This window comes from Eschrichtius robustus, chromosome 19 (assembly GCF_028021215.1).
Source record: "Eschrichtius robustus isolate mEscRob2 chromosome 19, mEscRob2.pri, whole genome shotgun sequence".
NCBI lineage: Eukaryota > Metazoa > Chordata > Mammalia > Artiodactyla > Eschrichtiidae > Eschrichtius > Eschrichtius robustus.
Genome location: NC_090842.1, coordinates 2272063 through 2291491, shown reverse-complemented (window position 1 = coordinate 2291491; position 19429 = coordinate 2272063). Strand labels below are relative to the sequence as shown.

Sequence of the window (19429 nt, the reverse complement as noted above, 5' to 3'; positions counted from 1 at the left end):
ATTTACTCACATTGCACAGAATAACTAGTAGCAGTCTCTAGAATCCAGGCAGCCTATCAAACTGTGTCCTTCTTTTACTTTAACTATTACTATTAGTAATGAAACCATTTGTGGAGTGTTTACATAATAATAAACCGACCATAGTGGAGTCTGCGCTGTGAGAGACTGAGCAGGTGGGCAAATGCTGAGTCCTGCCTTTGGTGTCGAACTGCCCTCAGACTCACACAGGTGCACATACACTTAGACATAGCCCACTCTCCTCCCCGACCTCCTGGAGGAGATGCAGCGGGGGACGGGGAGAGAGGCTGTGTATGGTACAAAAATAAAAACACGATTAGTAGACAGAATCTGTGTTACCAAATCAGGCCGTTTTTTTTTTTAAATCAGGTCAGTTGTGCAGGCACGTCCCACCGAAGACAGACACTGAAGGGAATCTCAAAACATCTGTTAAAGTTGGTCATACTCGTCCAATGTAAATCAGGAGGCTGTGCTGACATTTAAGCTTTGGTCTTCTTGACGTTAGTAACGCTATGAACTTTTCCTACGAACTTTTCATTTTCCAACTGTTATAATGTCAATTAAATGCTGCAAGAATGGAGAACGTGCATAAAGGAAGACAATAAAGACTCCTAAGGGTCTGCTCGTTGTAAACGTGCTACAGAAACACAAGAAGGGCAAAAATGAAAGACAAAGCGGATGCCTGGGAATCGATCACCCTGCCCTCCCACGAGAAAAACTTGCTTAAAAGCCAACAAAGGGACTACATATACCAGATACTGATTTAACTCTGCCTCTGCTGGCCTTTACTGTTATGTAACCTTTTCTTGGTCTCAGTCTCCCCAAATGTAAAACTACCCCCATGGGAGTGAAAAATGTTTCCTAAAAAATGAATGCAGAGAATTCCCCGGTTAGGACTCGGTGCTCTCACTGCTGAGGGCGAGGGTTCAATCCCTGGCCAGGGAACTAAGATCCTGTAAGCCGTGCAGCATGGCAAAAAGAATGCAGAGTGCGGGGCCAAGTCCTGGAGGCCGAATAAATTCGGTTCACAATGACCTCTTCCTGCACTTTTCCCATGATTTGAGCTCACACCGTGTGGATTCCCCCAGACTCAGTGACCTTCCCCAGAAATAGCAAAATCAGCCTTCATTTTGGCTGAAGCGCCTTCCCTTTTCTTTTAGGTCAGTAAGAAAAAATTACAGAGGAGAACCTGCCAGCAGTCACCCTCTCCCAACAGCAGCCATTGTGTCAGCCTATTAATAACCAGGCCCAGTTCCCAGCGGCAGCAGCTCCAAGGCAAAACCCCACACGCTGTAACCCAGCCCCCAGGATCGATAGACCGACTTCAGTAATTAGTCTGCCTGCTTCCGCGGCTACGCCGGGCCTCGTCAATTAAGCCTGCACAGCCCTGCCAAACAACAGTGGGGTAACGCTTTCATTCTGGAATAAGTAGTAAATTACAAAAGCAATACCCACACTGCTTTTCATTGTTAAGGATCTAAGAGGCATTTTACATGAGTTCTCTTACTTCTGAAAAGGCAGCCAACGTTTGTTTTCACATTAGTGAACGGTGCTCAAAATAAGCATGAGACACGCCAGTAGGCGAGGCCTCCAGCTGTGATCCAGGGCCGCCTGGATCAAGGTCACTAAGGGAGGTGAGGAGGGGTTACTGTCAAATGCAGATTCCTGAGCCCCGTTTTAAAGCGGCTCTGAATCAGACTTGATGTTTGGGGGGATGAGGGCAGGAACATGCATTTTCAGAGCTCCCTAGGCGCTAATCGGTGCACAAAAGTCCAAGAATCACCCAGAGAGGCATCCTGTCAACTCTGAGCCATCTCCCCAGGCTGACAAGCCTCCCAGCCACTCCACCACCGACTCTTGCCGTGAAACCTCGTAAGTGCTTTAAGACGCCCGCTCCAAAGTGCAGACAGGGCAGCCACCCCGCAGCAGTGTGTGCTACACTGTGAAGCGAGGGTGGGCCCTGCGAACAAGTAAGAACTACCCCAACCAAGACACCTGTGCGCTGCAGACAGCTGTGCCCACGCTGCCTGGGGAGAAAGTCAGACCCGGGGACAAGGCTCCAGGAACACACGCCCTCTGACTTTGAAACTCTACCTCTGGGCCGGTTTAAACGTTACTGAAGGATAAAAAAATAAACCTAACTGAGACTCCTAAGAGAAGTGAAATGTTCCCGACTGGGAAGGCTAAGGATTAGACAGCTGTCAATTCTCCCTAGGTGAAATCTACAAACTGCAATCCAATCGAAATCCCATTGGAATGTTTATAAAACAAAACTTGAACATTCTGAAGCTCTTATGAAAAAAATGAGTGGGGCTTCCCTGGTGGCACAGTGGTTAAGAACCTGCCTGCCAATGCAGGGGACACAGCTTCCAGCCCTGGTCCGGGAAGATCCCACATGCCGCGGAGCAACTAAGCCCGTGCACCACAACTACTGAGCCTGCGCTCTAGAGTCCGCGAGCCACAAGTACTGAGCCCGCAAGCCACAACGACTGAGGCTGCGCACCACAACTACTGAAGCCCGCGCACCTAGAGCCCGTGCTCCACAAGAGAAGCCACCGAAATGAGCAGCCCGTGCACCTCAACGAAGAGTAGCCCCCGCTCGCCACAACTAGAGAAAGCTCGTACGCAGCAACAAAGACCCAATGCAACCAAATATAAAAAAAACTTTTAAATTTTAAAAAAAAAAAAAGAGTGCATGACAAATTTTTTAAGTAAATGAGAAAAACCTTCCTGCTATCCAAATAAACCACAGAGCTATAGCGATTAAAGTGGAGCGATACTAGAATAGGTGGGAAGAGAAGATCAAGGAATCAGAAGAAAACCCGGAAACATCCAGACCCTTCTGGACTGTGTGTGTGCACGCATGTGTGCCTGCACCGGCCCTGTGGCCCAGTCTGCAGGCACACGTGCGTGCACACACACTCAGGCACATGTTGCTCTGCATCTTAGCTTTTTGTACACATATTTTTGTACAAGCTTTTTTGTACAAAATGAGAGGGAACATTTCTTTAGAGTATATTCCTAAAAGTGAAGATGGGGTCGAGGGGCAGGCACAAGCAACAGGATGCTGGAACGACGGGTGCTGCCAGCCGACACTTCAGCCAGCGGGAGGGACCCCTGCTTGCCCAGCCCTCGCCGCCTGACAGTCCGACCTTCCGTGTGAGCCACTTGTGGCTGCCCCTTGCTGCTCGCTACTCTACACAACGTCTCTATTCTGAACATGAGCTCGCTTCACGCTGTAAACCTGTCACCACTCCCACACTTTCCTGGTGGCATCATTCCTGACAAAAACCTTAACATTCCCCACGGTCAGACAGTCACCCTCTCGTGGCTTCCGGTGTGTGACTCACTTAGGGAGCCTTCCCTGAGACGTGCTTGCTCCCTACACACGGTGGCTGCAGACACTGTAACAGCAAGGAACGGGCCACACAGGGCACACCTTCCTCGCTGGTCTCACAGAACACGCTGGGCCAGGGCGGGGGAAGGGCTGCGGCTGTGCGCACGCCCAGGCACCGAGCCCAGCGCCCACGAGGACAAAGGGGAACGGAGGTCGTCACCACACAGTATCTCTCGCACACCGCTTCTGATTTCTTGCATCCCACCAGGGGCCTTAAAAGCAGAGCCAGCCTCAAACACAACGCATCTGGGAACCGTAGGCACGTGAAGCAGCGGTAACTGAACCGGGCTGAGCAGCAGAGACACAGAAATTCAGCCGGTCGATTAAAATCTCCCGGCAGACAGAGTAAGAGGAGAAGCCAGGGGCAGGCCCTCCGCCCCCCGACCTTCAGCCCCGCAGGGACCGCGGGCTCTGGTGAAACGCACCGCCGCACCCTGGCCGCTGAAGACAGCAGCTCAGCGCAGCTCTGCCCGGCTGCCCATCCCCCACCGAGAACCAGAGATGATGGCCCAGGAGGTCGGCTCAAAAAAAAGACGCTGTAGACAAAAAAGACAAAAAGTAAAGCGCCTAACCCTTTCCCTGCCACACCACTCTATCCAGGCTAGAGCAGGGGGGCTGAGAAAGGCAGCTCAGTTCTGCCTCTGCACCTTCACATTAGCATTTAGTAGGTCCCCCAGTATACCTTTGGGAATTCTCCCACTTTAATTACAATCAGCAAAAAAGTAATGCGAGACCTGCTCACCAGGAACAACTTCTGACTTCGGACAGAGGCCTCGAATGCAGAGCAAGCGTAACCAGGCCGATAACGCCGGGACACAGCTCAAGTCGCGCAATGAGGCGGGGCTAGGGACAGCAGGCGCAGCGAGCTCTGCAAAGGGAAGTGACTGCATGTCACTAGTGCCTCCCTGCTTCCTCGGAGCGAACACCTGCAACACCTGTCACGGAACCGGAAAGGTCTGAAGGCCACGAGAAAGCACGCGCCACAACACAGCCCAGCAGGCCACTGCGGGACACCCCACAACATGCCGCCACCATCAACACCAGGCCCCACGGGTGCTGCTTCCTCACGGAGCCATTCACCATCCCTCACCCATACGTTACAGGCAAAAGCTACCAAAGCTGACAAACATGCAACGAAAACACCAAGAACCAATTCACCAGAAGTGAACAAAGAAATAACAACTGGATTTTGAAAAGAATAACTGAAGCAGAGCAAGAAAGACAAAAAAGGGTACATGCTCTGGGCCTGAACACTCTTTAAATTAAGGGGAAAATGAAAATGACTAGGTCTCGGGCTTCCCTGGTGGCGCAGTGGTTGAGAATCTGCCTGCCAATGCAGGGGACATGGGTTCGAGCCCTGGTCTGGGAAGATCCCACATGCCGCAGAGCAACTAGGCCCGTGAGCCACAACTACTGAGCCTGCGCGTCTGGAGCCTGTGTTCCGCAACAAGAGAGGCCACGATAGTGAGAGGCCCGCGCACCGCAATGAAGAGTGGCCCCCGCTTCCCACAACTAGAGAAAGCCCTCGCACAGAAACGAAGACCCAACACAGCCAAAAATAAATAAATAAATTAATTAATTAATTAAAAAAAAAAAAAGAAAAGAAAATGACTAGGTCTCAACGTATACACAACAAAATCAATTTTTAATGTGAAAAGTTCTTATTTGCCATGCGTTTCCCAAAGCAAGCAAGAGAAGGAGATGCAAGCGGCGCTCGGGAGAGCACAACAGGGCTCACCCTGGGTCCAGCTTTACTAGGATTGCTCTCCAGAGCTCCCCCGGCAGCTTAGCGAGCTTGGGAATGTCTGAGCACCTTCCAATCACTCTCACGGTCAACTCTTTACACTGAGTCTAACGCTCCAGGCTGGAAGCCGATCTGAGCAGGCCGACAGCTGGGTATTCACGGGCTCCTAAAAGGCCCCTCAGGGGACCACGGAGCACACCCTCCAGGGACCTCCCACGGATGCAAGTCCCGGGACCTGACAGCAGTCCTGAACCCCCCCGAATTCCGCTCCGCTGAGGCGGGGAGCCTGGCGGCCGCTTTAATAGTACAAAGCCAGTGCCCCAGAGCCGCGCGTGCACCCCACGAGGGCAAAGCCACTGACTCCACTTTCAATCCGTCGTGCTACTAGGCTTCTTCTTGTACATAATTTATACGCAGACACACCGTCCGTCTCTCTACAGAGTCAGGCGTGTGGCTCTGCCCACGGAGACTGCAGGGGTGAAGGTGACAACCACAGGTCAACGTCACCGACAGAAGCTGGAATCAAGCATCAACGATGGCCGAGCCTGGTTTATTGAACAGTGACGTAAAGCCTCCCCTGTCCTTCCTCTTAAAAGCTCCACTATTCCTATGTCAAGCAGACCTATCCGGATACTTCCTCTCAGTGACACGGCACTCCACTGGCAGCAAGCTGAAACCCAGAGCCTCCTCTGGGGCGATAAACAGACAGGAGAACTGCAGCAAAACATGATCATCGTTGACGCTGACGAGGGGAGGGAGGACCAGGAAAATGAGCCCGGATGCGGCGCTGGTCCCAGAGACCCTGGCAACGCCTTCCACGAAGCCAGATGTCAGGCAGCCGGCACCGGGCCGGGCCACTCCGCGAAGGGGAAGCTCTTCCCTCACTTTGGTTACCAGCCAGGCTGGTCTCCCAGGCGGGCAACCACGCTCCTCGGAGCCCTGGAATTATCCTACAAGAGCCGATCCCACCACCGTGAACCCCAGACGCTGGCACGGAACAGGAGCAGGCCCAGGGGTCATGCTCCTCACCTTACCTGACTTGCTCCCACGTCTTGGTGGCCAAATGCAGGACCCAGAGGTCCCTGTAGTGGTAGAACTGCTCTCCATCGGGAGAGGCAAACTCCCCGCCAAAGATCCACAGCTGTCCGCCGCCCTGGGGCACCACCACAGCCTGTTGAGAGAATGGCGACAGGTCAGGGCACAGCCATACAGCTCTCAGGTAAAACCGGAGCCCCTCCCCCAGACCACCCAGTGTCAAGCCCTGACCTCGTCTTCAAATGCCTGCCCCATCAGGTCCTTCTCGCGGCCTGCCCCTCTGTGGTTCTGCTGAAGGCCCAGGGCTCACAGGCCACGTGGGAACCAGGCGGGACCGCCTGGGCTGGCAGAGCCACACAAGCCACTGGTGGGCCAGCCCGCCCTGAGAGTCACCAGCCCTGGGCCCAGACAGCGAAGGAGGCAACTGGGCCCGTCCTTCACACCAAGGGGGTGCGGGACGGGAAACTGTTGAGGGGCCATCTGGCCAGGGGCTCACAAGCAGTGCCGACGGCAGCAGGCACGGTGTGGCCGGGGCAGGGGAACTGGGTCGGGGGCAGCTGGACGCCAGGTGCTCCAAAGCAGCCTGTGTGAATGCCTCCTGCCCTCGCAAACCGCCACGGGCAAGCACACACTGAGTGGTCAGACGGTGGTTCCCAGGAGGCCCACCCCCGGGCACCCTCCGAGCACCCTGGGGCTTGCACTGCAGTGCGGTCCTTCTCTTAATTAAGCTTAATGCTGCAGAACTGCGGCTCCATCACCGACGCAGCTCCTGCCCTGGACTAACTGGAGGGTCCTGGTGACACACTTAGGGTGATGTGCCCCCCCCCCCCCACCATTTTCACTCAGTCTTGTGCATCCTCTCAGGACTGACCTATCAAGAGACAAGCCAGCTTCCTAGGACTCTAAAACCCCAGTAATTATAAAGAAAGAAACTGATCACTTCAAATCTTTAAATCAGACATGAGGATTAGCTCAGGCCCAAACCTAACACATTTTTTTGAGCTTAATGAAGTTTAGGTAGTACTTTCACGCTACGCAATACAATATAGTTTTGAAATATCATATTATAGAAGCTACTGAATGTCCCAGGATAATACCACAAATAATGCATTAACTGGGAAGAACAGTACAGGGAGAATATGTGTATGTATACATACATATACACATGTATATATGTGCACACACACGTATACACATGTATGCACGTGTATAGTCCAACTAATATGAAATATAGATGCATAGAACTATGAATCACAGGTGCAGAGAAAAGACGCAGAAAATATAAATTAGGAGTTCTGGAAGAATGGACAATGGACTTACTCTGCTTTCATTATTTTCATTTTTTTTTTCACAATGAATATTTATTACTTACATAAGCAGTTTTCAGAGCCATTCTTAAAAAATGAAGTCAAACTCCAGGCAAGAAAACAGACTGTGACCAGAGTGTGTCTCCCACGTCCCATCACAGGCAGAACTCGGGGGACGACACGAAGGTGGACTGAGGGCCGGTGATCTGAGGGCTCTGTATTATCCTCCTCCTCGAAGACCATAAACACCAAGAAAGAGCTAACATACTTCTCAAGAGAAGATGAAAACTATAAAGAGACAGGCATAAAACTTCCACTTCTGACCAGGCTCAGCAATCAGCACCATGCCAGCCCTCCCACTGTAAACAAGGAGGAAACTGGACAAAACCTATGAAGCACGACAGCCAGACAACACAACGTGCAGGACCGTGATCCTGAGAGACGGTAAACGAGCAAGGTCAGCCCTCTGACCCCGCAGGCAGTTTCGCACCCTCGTGGTCCTGCTGAGCTGAGGAAACAGAAGCCAGAGTTCCAGGATGCTGAGGCAGCTGGAATTTGCAGGGCCGAGCACCCTGAAGTCTGGGTGGGCTCCCCTGGAGCCCATAAACACTAAGCTGCACGTGTGCAGACTGAGACCGCCGGAGGCCGGGCACCATCACTGCGAGGCTGAAAACTTGGAAACGACCTGAGCTCACAGGGGGCTCGGAGACAGACAGCTTCCAACCAGAGTGAAAGGTGTCACCGAATACCCAGGGCGTTCACTAGAGACCCCAGAAAGGCCACGCCATGGAGCTACCATGCTTAGAGAAAGCCTCCAAAGGCTCACGGTGATCTGCACGAGGCTGAGCCACCTACCAGAACGAAACTCATCATCTGTTGATGAACGAAAACAAACGCAGACAGTCAACACTCCAGCGGCACTTCACTGAATGGCGTCATGCTCATGGCAGGAGGGGTCTGGGCAACCCAAACACCACCCACTTTACTAGCGTGACACAGACTGAGGACGCTGTCTCCTTGTGGGCCAGGCTGAAACTGCAGAAGGCATCAGAACAATGACAACCTGACAGAGAAGGAGTATGGAGACTCCAGTGGGAATGTTGTGAATAAGAAGACAAGAACTGCTCTGGTGTTCAGGGATGTATCTCAGCTTTGGGGCTTGCCCAGGCTTCCCTAAGATCTGCTTTTGCATTCACAAAGTCTATCATCTAACCACACAGCTCCAGCAGAAAAATGTGACCCATTATCAACAAGGTTAGTCAACACAAAGAGACCCAGAAATGACACAGATGAGAGAATCAGCAGACAAGGACTTGAAAAGTTATAAATACGTCCAAAGACTTAGAAGAAAACATGAACATAATAAATAAACATGTACACAACCAACATTCCCTGGATCTAACAGAGGCAAAGCACTGCCCAGTGACCAAAGTAGGACGGCACTGCTCCCCATACAAGGCAGGGCTGTCCTAGCCAGCATCTACTTTGCTCCTTGTCCCACGAGGCTGTATGCTTCCCAGGTGTTTGGGTTTCTGTATTGTTGTCTTAACTGGAATAAAATCATGTCTAGAAAACCTTAAGTTCACGACTCTCCCTCCAAGGGTGGAAAAAAAAGGCACAATGGAGTCCAAACAACATACAGACTCTGTGAATGGATTCTGACATCAGCCACACACGTCAGCTTTGTGAAAGCCAAGTCCTAAAAACGTGCCAGGCCATCAGGACCAAAGAAAACACAAAATATGGGACATCACCAAGAACAGCAAATGTGTCTTTTCTGTCGCCGTATTGCAGCCCTAGAAGAGTGCCTTGCATGTTAAAGATGCTCAGAATTTCCCAAGGAACAAGTCTGCAACACCTTCTCGGATGGACGGCAATGAAGCTGTGACTGAGCTGGAGGAAAACACTTCCTGCAGCTCATGTGGGCACTGTCCGCGCAATCTGCTCACTCAGGAACAAGCATTTTGTAAACATTACCTCTTCTCCGTAAACTCCTTACTGCTCAGGCTCGCACAAAGGCTGACGAGAACACAGGTGACATTTTTTTAACCATATGGAACCTTTTGTTCTACTGCATGAGAGAATGCATCTTGTTTCAAGTGAGTTTAGTTAGTTATTGCTTGGGGAGAAACAAACCATCAGGCGAGTAACAAAACGTGAACTCCGTCTGCGCCCGCACCTCCCACTCCCCCACCCCTCCATTCTCAACAGTCCCGTCAGCCCGTCCAGGCACGAGTGTCTGAACATTCTCCCCAGGGGAGGGTGCCGGGAGGGGAGCACCAGCCAAGGCCTGACAGGTGAGGCCTGACAGGTCGTCGTCAGGCACACCTTCAGTGGGCCTCGTGACCCCTTCCTTTCTCTCACTGGCTGTATTCATTTTAGAAAAGGCCAATGAACCCTCAAATTACACGCTGAAATAACTTAACCACTGGACCACCAGGGAAGTCCCGGGTTAAGACTCCACGCTCCCAGTGCAGGGAGCATGGGTTCGATCCCTGGTTGGGGAACTAAAATCCCACAAGCCACACAGCACAGCTAAATGAATGAATGAATGGGTGAACAAAATAAAATAATCCCCCAAAAATCTAGAGGGAAAAGACAGAATGAAGGGTCCACGTATAAGCTTTCTCCTTCTACTCGTTTTGCCCCTAATTGATTAAAGAACGTGGCTTCTATCATCACATTCATTAAACTAGTCCATAATGAGGAAAAAACTTTTTAAAATATTTATTTATTTATTTATTTATTTGGCGGCACCGGGTCTTAGTTGCAGCACCTGGGATTTAGTTCCCTAACCAGGGATCAAACCCGGGCCCCCTGCGTTGGGAGCATGGAGTCTTAACCACTGGACCACCAGGGCAGTCCCATGAGGGAATTTTTATGCCTCAGAATTTAACGTAGTGGAATTTGAACTGTAATGACCTTTAGGCAAAAGACTTTATAACCAATTTTCTGTTTCCCAGAGCTCTGATTTGCTGTGAAATTCACAGAGTAAACAGCAAGCCAACCTTATCTACAGGGATAACATTAACCCTCAGACTCATAAAGCACTCACAAGATGTACATACAAATCAGAGCCTGCCAAAGTAACTGACTTAGAAGTCTCAAAGACTTATGACACTAATTCTTCAAGGACAGAGTTAATAACTGATTAAAACGGATAAGAAAACAAACACCAAAGAAGCACCTCAGCCTGCGTTCCTGGGGCCCGGGAACTGGAGAGGCGTTGAGAGGGGACTGCTCCCCGCCAGGAGGGGCCGGGATGGGACAGGACAGGACTAAGTGCTTAGCCTGGAGGCCTGGGGTGGGTGCATTCTCAGAACTGGAGAGGGCTCCAGTGAATGGACTAGAACTTACCAAGATCCATTTAGTAATTAAAACCCAGCCTTTCTAAGGTCTAGCTTTTAAACCAGAAAGCAGTGCATGCCTCTCTTCCAGAAGATGAACCAGTCCAAATGCCTGCGAGCCCGGCTATGCACGAGACGTCTATGCAGTTCAGGCAGTCGGCTCCCCCTCACAGACCCCATTTCAACCGGGAGGTCACTCTGGGCGCAGGATTAGAAAAAGGAGACGCACACGCCGTGGACGGACGTTTCAGTCACGCCGCGGTAGGCTGACCCTGGAGAGGCATCACTCTTCCGCATTATCTTTTGAGCCCCAACACTGTCCCAGGTACAATGATGAACAAGACAGACCAATGCCCGCCCTCGCGGAGCGTACGAAGGTGGAACCATGAAACCAGGGCCCCTTCCCTGTAAGTCATCGGCTCTGACAGCGCTCGCTGCGGTGCGCAGAAACGAGCTGAGAGCACGCCGACCTGGCGCTGCTCCCTCAGCGTCCCTGGGCACGACTCACTTCACTCTGCAACAGCTATTTTCGGTAACCGCTGACACCTTTCACTCTGTCTTTTTGTCTTCATCTCTCTGGTCACCAGATCTTGGGCCTGTGGGAGCCTCTCTCACTCAAATACAGGAGCATTTTCCTGACTGCTACACGCCAGGCACCACGTAGGTGTTTTCACCTAGCTTCACACCACCTGGAGGAGCAGGAGTTCCTCTCCCAGCCTCACAGGTGAAGTCTGAGTGTGAAGCAGCTCAGAAGCAAGTCCAAGTTGGAGAGAGAGGACCAGGTGCAAGGTCCAGCCTCTCCACACCAGGCTGCCCGCCGTCACCAGCTCTAAAGGTCTGTCATGGAACCCCAAGTCACAGCCCCAGCGAGAGAGGAGGGGAGGCTGATGGCCATACGGACACGTACCTGGTGAGCACAACGCCTCGGAGGTGGGTTGGGGATTTCGACTTTAGTCCAGGCGTCTTTCCTGATGTTGTAGATGTAGAGTTCATTATAGAAAAAAGTCTGCAGAAAGGAAGAAGAAATTTAGTGTCACGAATGGTGCTTCCACACAAGCGACAGCAAATGGAAGGTAGGATCTCAATCACTAGCTCTCCCCAGGAAACGTGTTTTCTAAGGCTGGTCCCCGGACCCTTCAGGATGATGACACAATGACAAAGACCATCTCTGGACTGCCACGCAGGGAAGGCGAACTCAGGATTTTGGAACTGTTTCATCTATAGCTCTGAATCACACGGCTTTCTGGTCTGCTCAAAAATAAAAATTACAGGTTGTACAATTTATCAATTGCTCTGCAATTTATCAGCACTTTCCCTATTCAAACACCTCTGGAAACCCATCATGAGGAAGAACAGCAGGGTGCTGGCCCACCTCATGCAGGCGGTAAGAGGCGTGACCCTAAAGGTCCCTAAAGGACCCTGGTGCCTTGTCAAGGACCATGGCCCAGGCCAGTTCTGACATGTGGACACACAAGAGGGGAGTTAAAGGACCATGAATATCTGACATCAGCTTAAAATGAAGTTTCCTCTAAATGAGACCCATGAAAACTTGGAGGGAAAGAAGAAAATATATACTTAACTTTTTGGCCATTGAAATATTCACCACCAAAAAGGATTAATTCATCTTTCTCAGGATGAGCGGAGAGTGAGGCATTTAACCTGCAAGAGACACAAGCAGCAGCTCAACACAAAATCAAACCACTTGACGCCCAAACTGAGAGCCGTTCTCCTTTCCATCAGAGGGCTTCGCCACCAGGGACATGCCCGTCCTAAACTTCTGTGAGAGAGGAGCCTGGCACTGAGGACAGAAGCTGAGGCACCGCCCTTAGAAGCAGCCTCACCTTCAAGACACTAACACCCAGGCTCAGTCTCCTAGGAGGGCAGGGGCTACTCACACAGCGTTTGGCTGAAAATCATCAGCAGTGGGAAGTCTAGGGGCTCCTATTTATGTGCCAATTTTCCAGAACTGTCCTGTTTTAAAGGTCTATCCTCTTAAATCACAATCTAAACTGTTCTAAGAGGTCCAGTATTGAAGCATTTCAATATACATCCCAGATCCCTTCCATCTAGAAAATGCAAATACTTTTCTACTTACTTCACACACGAGGACAAGAGAATAGCCATAAGGGAATTATAAGTAGGTCCTGACCATTGCAGCAGAAGTAATGAAGGGCACGGTGACTGAGAGGGAAAATACCCTTCTTGCAGAAGCCCTTAGAGCGGCATTCCCCAAGGTGCCCTCCACCACATTAATCCCACAGGATGCTTCTCAAAGGGAAAAGGGTTTCAAGGTCAAGGAAGTCTGGGAAATCTGAAAATTTTTTCTCCTGGGGATTTATTGTAGACAGAGACATTCTATAGGCTGAGAAACTCTGTAGTCAAACCCTCAAGGCAAGATAGTGCGCCCTGGGCTCCGGTACAACCGAGCACCTCATCCTCATGTCCCCATTAAATTACCTCTGAGCCAAGACGTGGGGACGTACACACTTAAACTTGGTGATTTTCCTGGGTTTTTTCCCGTAATGCGATAGAGAGGTGGAGGCGAGAAGGTACTAAGGTTACCACCAAAAGGTCTGCATCCCAGTAGATCTCAGCTCCAACTGCTCCCTTCTGCCAGGAAGCTTCCCAGCTGACCCATGGAACTGCCAACGTCTCACATCATATTGTGACATTACACCTGGCTTTTTGGGCAGCATACTTTAGGAAAAATGTCATCCAAAAGAAGTCAACCCACATTCAAAGTGAATTCCCTCAGGGGTGCTGTACAGATAAAGCCTCAAAGGTCTCAGGGATTTATCTGCTTCAACAATTCAGATGAAAACGTCCACCTACCACGTGTGACTCTTATGCTTGGCCTCAACGATAACACGATAAATACAAGGAAAATCACAGCAGATTCCTAACGGAATTTATGAGTCGAAGAACAAGAAGGATCTGCAACTTTGGGAGCGGCTGCAAAGCCGCTTGTGTCTGCTCAGGGGTAAGCACACTGCTCCCGACCCTGAACAGGTAACGATCGCACGCCGGGGGCGAAGTCGTGGGATTCGGGGCCGTGCCCTGCACCCACTGAAGCAGAGGTGGGCACTCTTACCACCTCCCTTCCTGACGTGCTAGACCAAGGCCTCCACTCAGGCCTGAGGGAAACAAAGCAAATCGTTTCTCAACTGAACAAGACAGCCCCGGATGCTCGTGCAGTTAAGGCATTTCCCCTTCTCCGAAGGACATGGCATCTCCTTATCAGGGTCACTCAGCCTCCCTGGGCTCCTAGATTGATGCACTCCATGTCCGGCCTCTGCTCTGCCAGGAGCAGGTGTAAGAACTATTGAGCCTGAATCCCTGGATCAAATTAGAGAACAACTGGCATTCCGGAGCCAAGGGGACGGGAAGAAAGGAGCAAGAAGCCAGTGAAAACCACAGCCTGGGGCTTCCCTGGTAGCGCAGTGGTTAAGAATCCACCTGCCAATGCAGGGGACACGGGTTCGAGACCTAGTCCGGGAAGATCCCACATGCTACGGAGCAACATGTGCCACAACTACTGAGCCTGCACTCTAGAGCCCGCGAGCCACAACTACTGAGCCCACGAGCCGCAACTACTGGAGCCCACGTGCCTAGAGCCTGTGTTCCGCAACAAGAGAAGCCACTTTAATAAGAGGACTGCACGCTGCAATGAAGAGTAGCCTCCGCTCGCTGCAACTAGAGAAAGCCTGCACATAGCAACGAAGACCCAATGCAGCCAAAAATTAATTAATTTTTTAAAAAACAAAAGAAACCCCACAGCCTGCTCCTTCCACAGGGTCTCAAATCCTACAAAAGGTGCTGGAGCTCCTCACATAAACTACAAACCCACCTAAAATGGCTAACAGACAGTTTACATTGAATGGTCCCACTTTTCACATGAGAATTTGAAAGCATTATGAACGAACACAGCAAAAAGCTATCATGATTTTAAGTTTCGCACCGTGATGGGCCTTTAGAAACCTAAGAAGCAAGGAGAAGCTCACGGACTGCCCACAGACTGTCACCAGGTGGCGAGCGGCCAAACCCATACAACCTCCCTGACCAGCAGAGCAGCTGTGCCGGGAGACCTCGTCGCCGTGTTTCTACACGACAATGAAGCTGAGTTGCCTCACTCCCATTCTTCCTAAGTGGAACTGAAAAAAATGTTTTGTGGGAGCTGATCTGGCGGGTTTTCATGATGAAAATGTCCCAAGTGCCCGGTTACTTATGAAAACACGGTGTCTACTTCAAGCAGTTTTCCAATCTATACCAGAAAACTTCAGGTCGGAAGCTACACTGGAGAGTCCGTGCTGCTTACCTTGGAGAAGGCGGGGAGCAGGGTGTCTCCACGATCCGAGTCTTTCTGGCATCGAGAGCCTGGAAGTGGGCTATGAGGGCTTCGAGGTCCTCCTGTAGACAGACAAGCCACCACACGTGAGACGTTTTCTTAAACCCTATCACGTGGCCAGATGCCTGGGTCAGCTTTCCCCAGCCCCTCTGACCTGACCGGGGTCCAGTCACACCAGTGAATTAGAACTTGTTTCTCCCATTTCAAACACACAGAACCTGACACACGCGCTAATACTCAGGGCCTGACCTTCCCGCGCACGGCATGTGCGTCATCTCCTTCCAAACCCTCACCCCGCCCCCCCAAGGCCTTCCTCTCAGACAAGCCCACCCAACTTCACGCCAACACCTTCAGCCACCCCTGGAAACCCAGGCCTGGGCCACCGCACCAGCCTGCTTTGCTGTCTGCAGAGCAGGGTCTGATGTTTTCTTGTTCATTTATTTATTTTGTTTCCACCTCCCTCCCACCAACATAACAAAACATAAGCTCCAAATGAACCAGACATGTCAGTCTGCTTAGAACAGCACCTGCGCGGTGGGGGCCCGACATCTATCAGCTGCAGCCAATCCGTGTACGAAGGTCTCCACCGTTAGGAACGCAGAAACCAATTTAGACGTTAAGGCACCAATTTCCATGCACAGCTGGGCAGCACTGGAACTCAGTCTTCCTGCCCTAAGTCCCCGCATTTACACGAGTGCCGCCCACCCCGCAGTGATGCATGATCTGTCTGTCACGGGAAAGTCTCCCATCCTTCTCTTCAATGCTCAGCCCAGCACCTTGCTCATGCTGAGACCTGGCATCTGTCCCCCCCATCCTTCCTCCCATCCCACCCCACCCCTCACTACCCCGGCTCTCGTTCCCAGGCTCCACATTCTGCAGGGCCTGAAAGCGGGTCTTCCAGACCCTTCTCCCGCCCTCGCCTGCCTCACATCCCACCCCATCTCCTCACTCTCCCAGCCGCACTGGCTTCCTCTCAGTTCCTTTCATCAGAGCATCACACCCCCTGGGCCCGAACAGCCACCCGCAACCCCGCCCCCACCGTGTGTACCCCCTTCACCTTCCCAAAGGCAGCCACTCTCTGGAATGGAGGGCTCCTTACTCTCACGCCATCTCTCTATACTTTTACTACACGTTATGTATCCCTAAACTACGTACGTTATTATTTTAGGTTTTTCAATTCCGTGTAAATGTTATCGTACTGAATATTCCCTTGCAACTGGCTTTTTTGCTTAACACTGCTGAAAGAAAGGTTTGATGCCCTGAACCCGTTCGTTGTCACGGTGGCAGAGCTATATGGTTTCTCCACCCATCCAGCTGCTGCCGAACATCTGGGTCACCTCCAAAATTTTCTTTTTTACAAGAAATACTACCACGGCCGTTCTAGTACCTGTCTTTGTGTAGCTGGGTGTAATTTTTCCAAGGTAAACCTTTAGGTGTGTAACTGCTAGGTTGTAGCTTCCACTTTTCTAGGTATTGACAAATTAGGACCCAACTGGCTCTACCAATTTTCACCTTCACGGGACTCCACAAAAACATCCGCTATCCTGTTACCCCTATGTGTAATTAGGTACTCAAAACAAGTTACTGACCCACTGGACCCTTACAGGAAGACCCGCGTGGAGAAGTGACTGTTGGCGCCTCAATAAGCTCAGAGTTCCTAGTCCACTGTCACTCACCCGAGAAATTATCTTCCTAAAGGCAGAAGGGAAGACTGGAACAAGGTGGGAGGAAGGCGTGGCTGCGATGGGCAGCAGCGGGCCTGGTGGGCCTAGGCCTTCCCGAGTTCCAAAGAATAAATTTAATCAGAGAAGTGAGAAAATGCAGAAAGAAGAAAAACAGTCAAGGAAGACAAAATAATAATAGTTTGGTCTTAAAGTCAAGGACCTTCAGTCCCTCCTCAACAGCTGTAGATGATACTCTGCGCCATGTCCTGTGAGCTGTTTCGCAGATACGGAAACGCCCACCAGGTGGAAGAAGTTAACTGCGTGCTGCCCCCAGAATGCAGACCCCAGACGGGCTGGAAACAGGCTGATGACGCTGACTCCCGATGACCTCACCACCAACCAACAAGAAGAACGCCCACAAGCTGATCACACAGGCCACAGCACCCCGTCCCTGACCCTGTCTTTAAAAACCTTCCCTGAAAGCCTTCAGGGAGGTCGGGTCTTTTGAGCACCAGCTGCCTGGACTCCTTACCGAGCACCTGCAATAAACCCCGCAGTTGCCCTCACCACAACCCGGGGTCTGTAGGTTGGCTTTGCTGCGTGCAGGCGAGGGGACCCAACTTTGGTTCGGTGACTGTCGGGTGACTCGCTTCAACCCCCACCTCCTCCACTTCTTGCCAGTTAATCCAGTAGCCGCTCCCCATGCCCGCACGTTGAACAAATCTCACCAGATTAGAACAAGGTCCAGGAGCCAGGTAAGCTTCCCTCCTACCACTCTAAGGCAGCACTTCTCAAACGGCTGAGCGTCACACTCACGGGGCTGAGGGGCTGGGACAGGGTAGGTCTGGCAGCACAGGCGGCCTAGTCGGGGAAAGCCTCTCCAAGGCGACAACAGGCTCAAAGGTGAAAAGGAGCCAGTGTAGAAGAATGTATTTGGGGTTGAGGTGCAGAAAGAAGGTGGCATATCTGAGACACAGCACAGAGTTGTGTGGCTGGAGGGGAGTGAGCCCAGGTGATGTAGGTCTCCCCAGCAGGGTGAAGAGATGGGGCTTCAACAGGACAGTGTAGAAGGGGAGGAATCTGCGTGACAGCCTCGTGCAGGTGTCAACCAGGTATCTGAGACATGAGTTCTGCACCGGGCAGAACTCCAAGTTGTCCCCCACGACCACTTGCTTAGTCCCCCTGCCAAAAAATGATAGGAGACAGGGAGAGGAAAGGCCCAACCCCATTATTTGACAGATGAGGAAATGGAAACACGAATGCCATAGGAAGAAAAGGGACAAGCGTATGTGGTCAAGAGCTCTGGATCAGGGACATCCGGTCAAATTCCAGCTCCAAGCCACCTCACAGCTGTGTGACCCTGAGCTGCGCGTAACCTGTTAGCTTCTGATTTCCTGTCAGATGGGGACGCCAAAGTTACCTAACTCAATTGGTTGTAAGAATTAAAGCCCAGAGAGCACAATGCCTGGCACGCAGCAAACACTCATTAACCACTATAAACCGCCCCGGGTTAGGGAGCCCGTGAGCAACAGTCAATTAAGAGCAGAGCGCTCTCCTCTAAGTTCAGCACTGATCCATTTGTAGACCCTTGTAAAGACAGAGAGAGAGAAAGAGGGGGAGAGAGTAAGAGGGGGAGAGAGTAAGAGGGGTAGGGAGGGAGAGGGAGAGACAGAGACGGAGAGAGACACAGAGAACTGTTCTGGAACGCCCCACAGTTCCACTTACTTATTCCACGGACGCTCACTGCTCAGAGCTGCCGTGAGGATCACGTACCCCTTTTTAATGCCGAGGACTGAGGCTAGCAGAGGCGCGCCCGCTCAGCCCGGCCCCTCCCAGCGCCCAGCACAGGGGGCCCGGCTACGCACGAGACCCGGGACGAAGGAGGCCAGCCCGCCCGCCGGCCCCGCTCACCTCCTCCTTCCGCGAGCGCTTGGACACCTTCTTCTCCATCTTGGCGGCCGTCTTCTCCGCCCCGCGGCCCTTCTTCTCTTTCTTGCCCTTCTTGCCCATCGCGCCGCGTCAGAGAAGATGCCGGGACGCCTGTGAGTCTCGAGCGGCGCGCAGCGCTCAAAAAATACGTGCTGGGCGGCGCGCAGAAATCGCGTCACTTCCGGTCCGCCCCCCGCGCGCTTCCGAGGGTGGAGTGGGCGGAGTGGGCGGAGTGGGCGGGCCTGGGCCGGGGGATGGAGGCTTTACCGGTTCGTTGTGCTCCGCCTTTGGAAACGGGCTTGGGGGCCTCGGGCTCTGGGTGGCGTCCGCCTGGAAGCAGCGGGGCCCCGTCCCCGTCCCCGTGCCGTCCGCCCTCAGCTCGGAGACCTCCTCCGGGGGACTCGACGCCTGTTGTTCCCGCCGCCACCGGGCCCGGGCCTGAAGGTTGGCTTCAGTGTCTACCGTGTTTCCGCATATTGCTTAGTGCGTGCACATTGCACAGTGACCCAGCTGGGTGACTCGGTAAATGAGCCGCGTTTTGTCAGCGCGAACCCTTGTACGAGTCAAATGATTGCTGTGGCTTCGCTCCCCATAGAGATGCTTATGCACTTAAAGGATTCGCAGACCCTGAGCGCCAGATATT

General features: G+C 52.0%; 1 protein-coding gene across 1 annotated transcript in view; it reads right to left on the bottom strand.

Moving 5' to 3' along the window:
• Nucleotides 1-18926, bottom strand: part of KLHDC4 (kelch domain containing 4) — a 60220-nt gene extending 41294 nt beyond the window's left edge. The window contains exons 1-5 of the mRNA XM_068528915.1: nucleotides 18769-18926; nucleotides 15164-15255; nucleotides 12429-12507; nucleotides 11756-11854; nucleotides 6194-6330 (exon numbers count right to left, since the gene is read on the bottom strand). Coding sequence (XP_068385016.1) covers nucleotides 6194-6330; nucleotides 11756-11854; nucleotides 12429-12507; nucleotides 15164-15255; nucleotides 18769-18867 — 506 coding nt within the window. The 5' untranslated portion in view covers nucleotides 18868-18926. The remainder of the gene's footprint in view (nucleotides 1-6193; nucleotides 6331-11755; nucleotides 11855-12428; nucleotides 12508-15163; nucleotides 15256-18768) is intronic.
• Between the last annotated feature and the right edge of the window lie 503 nt (nucleotides 18927-19429).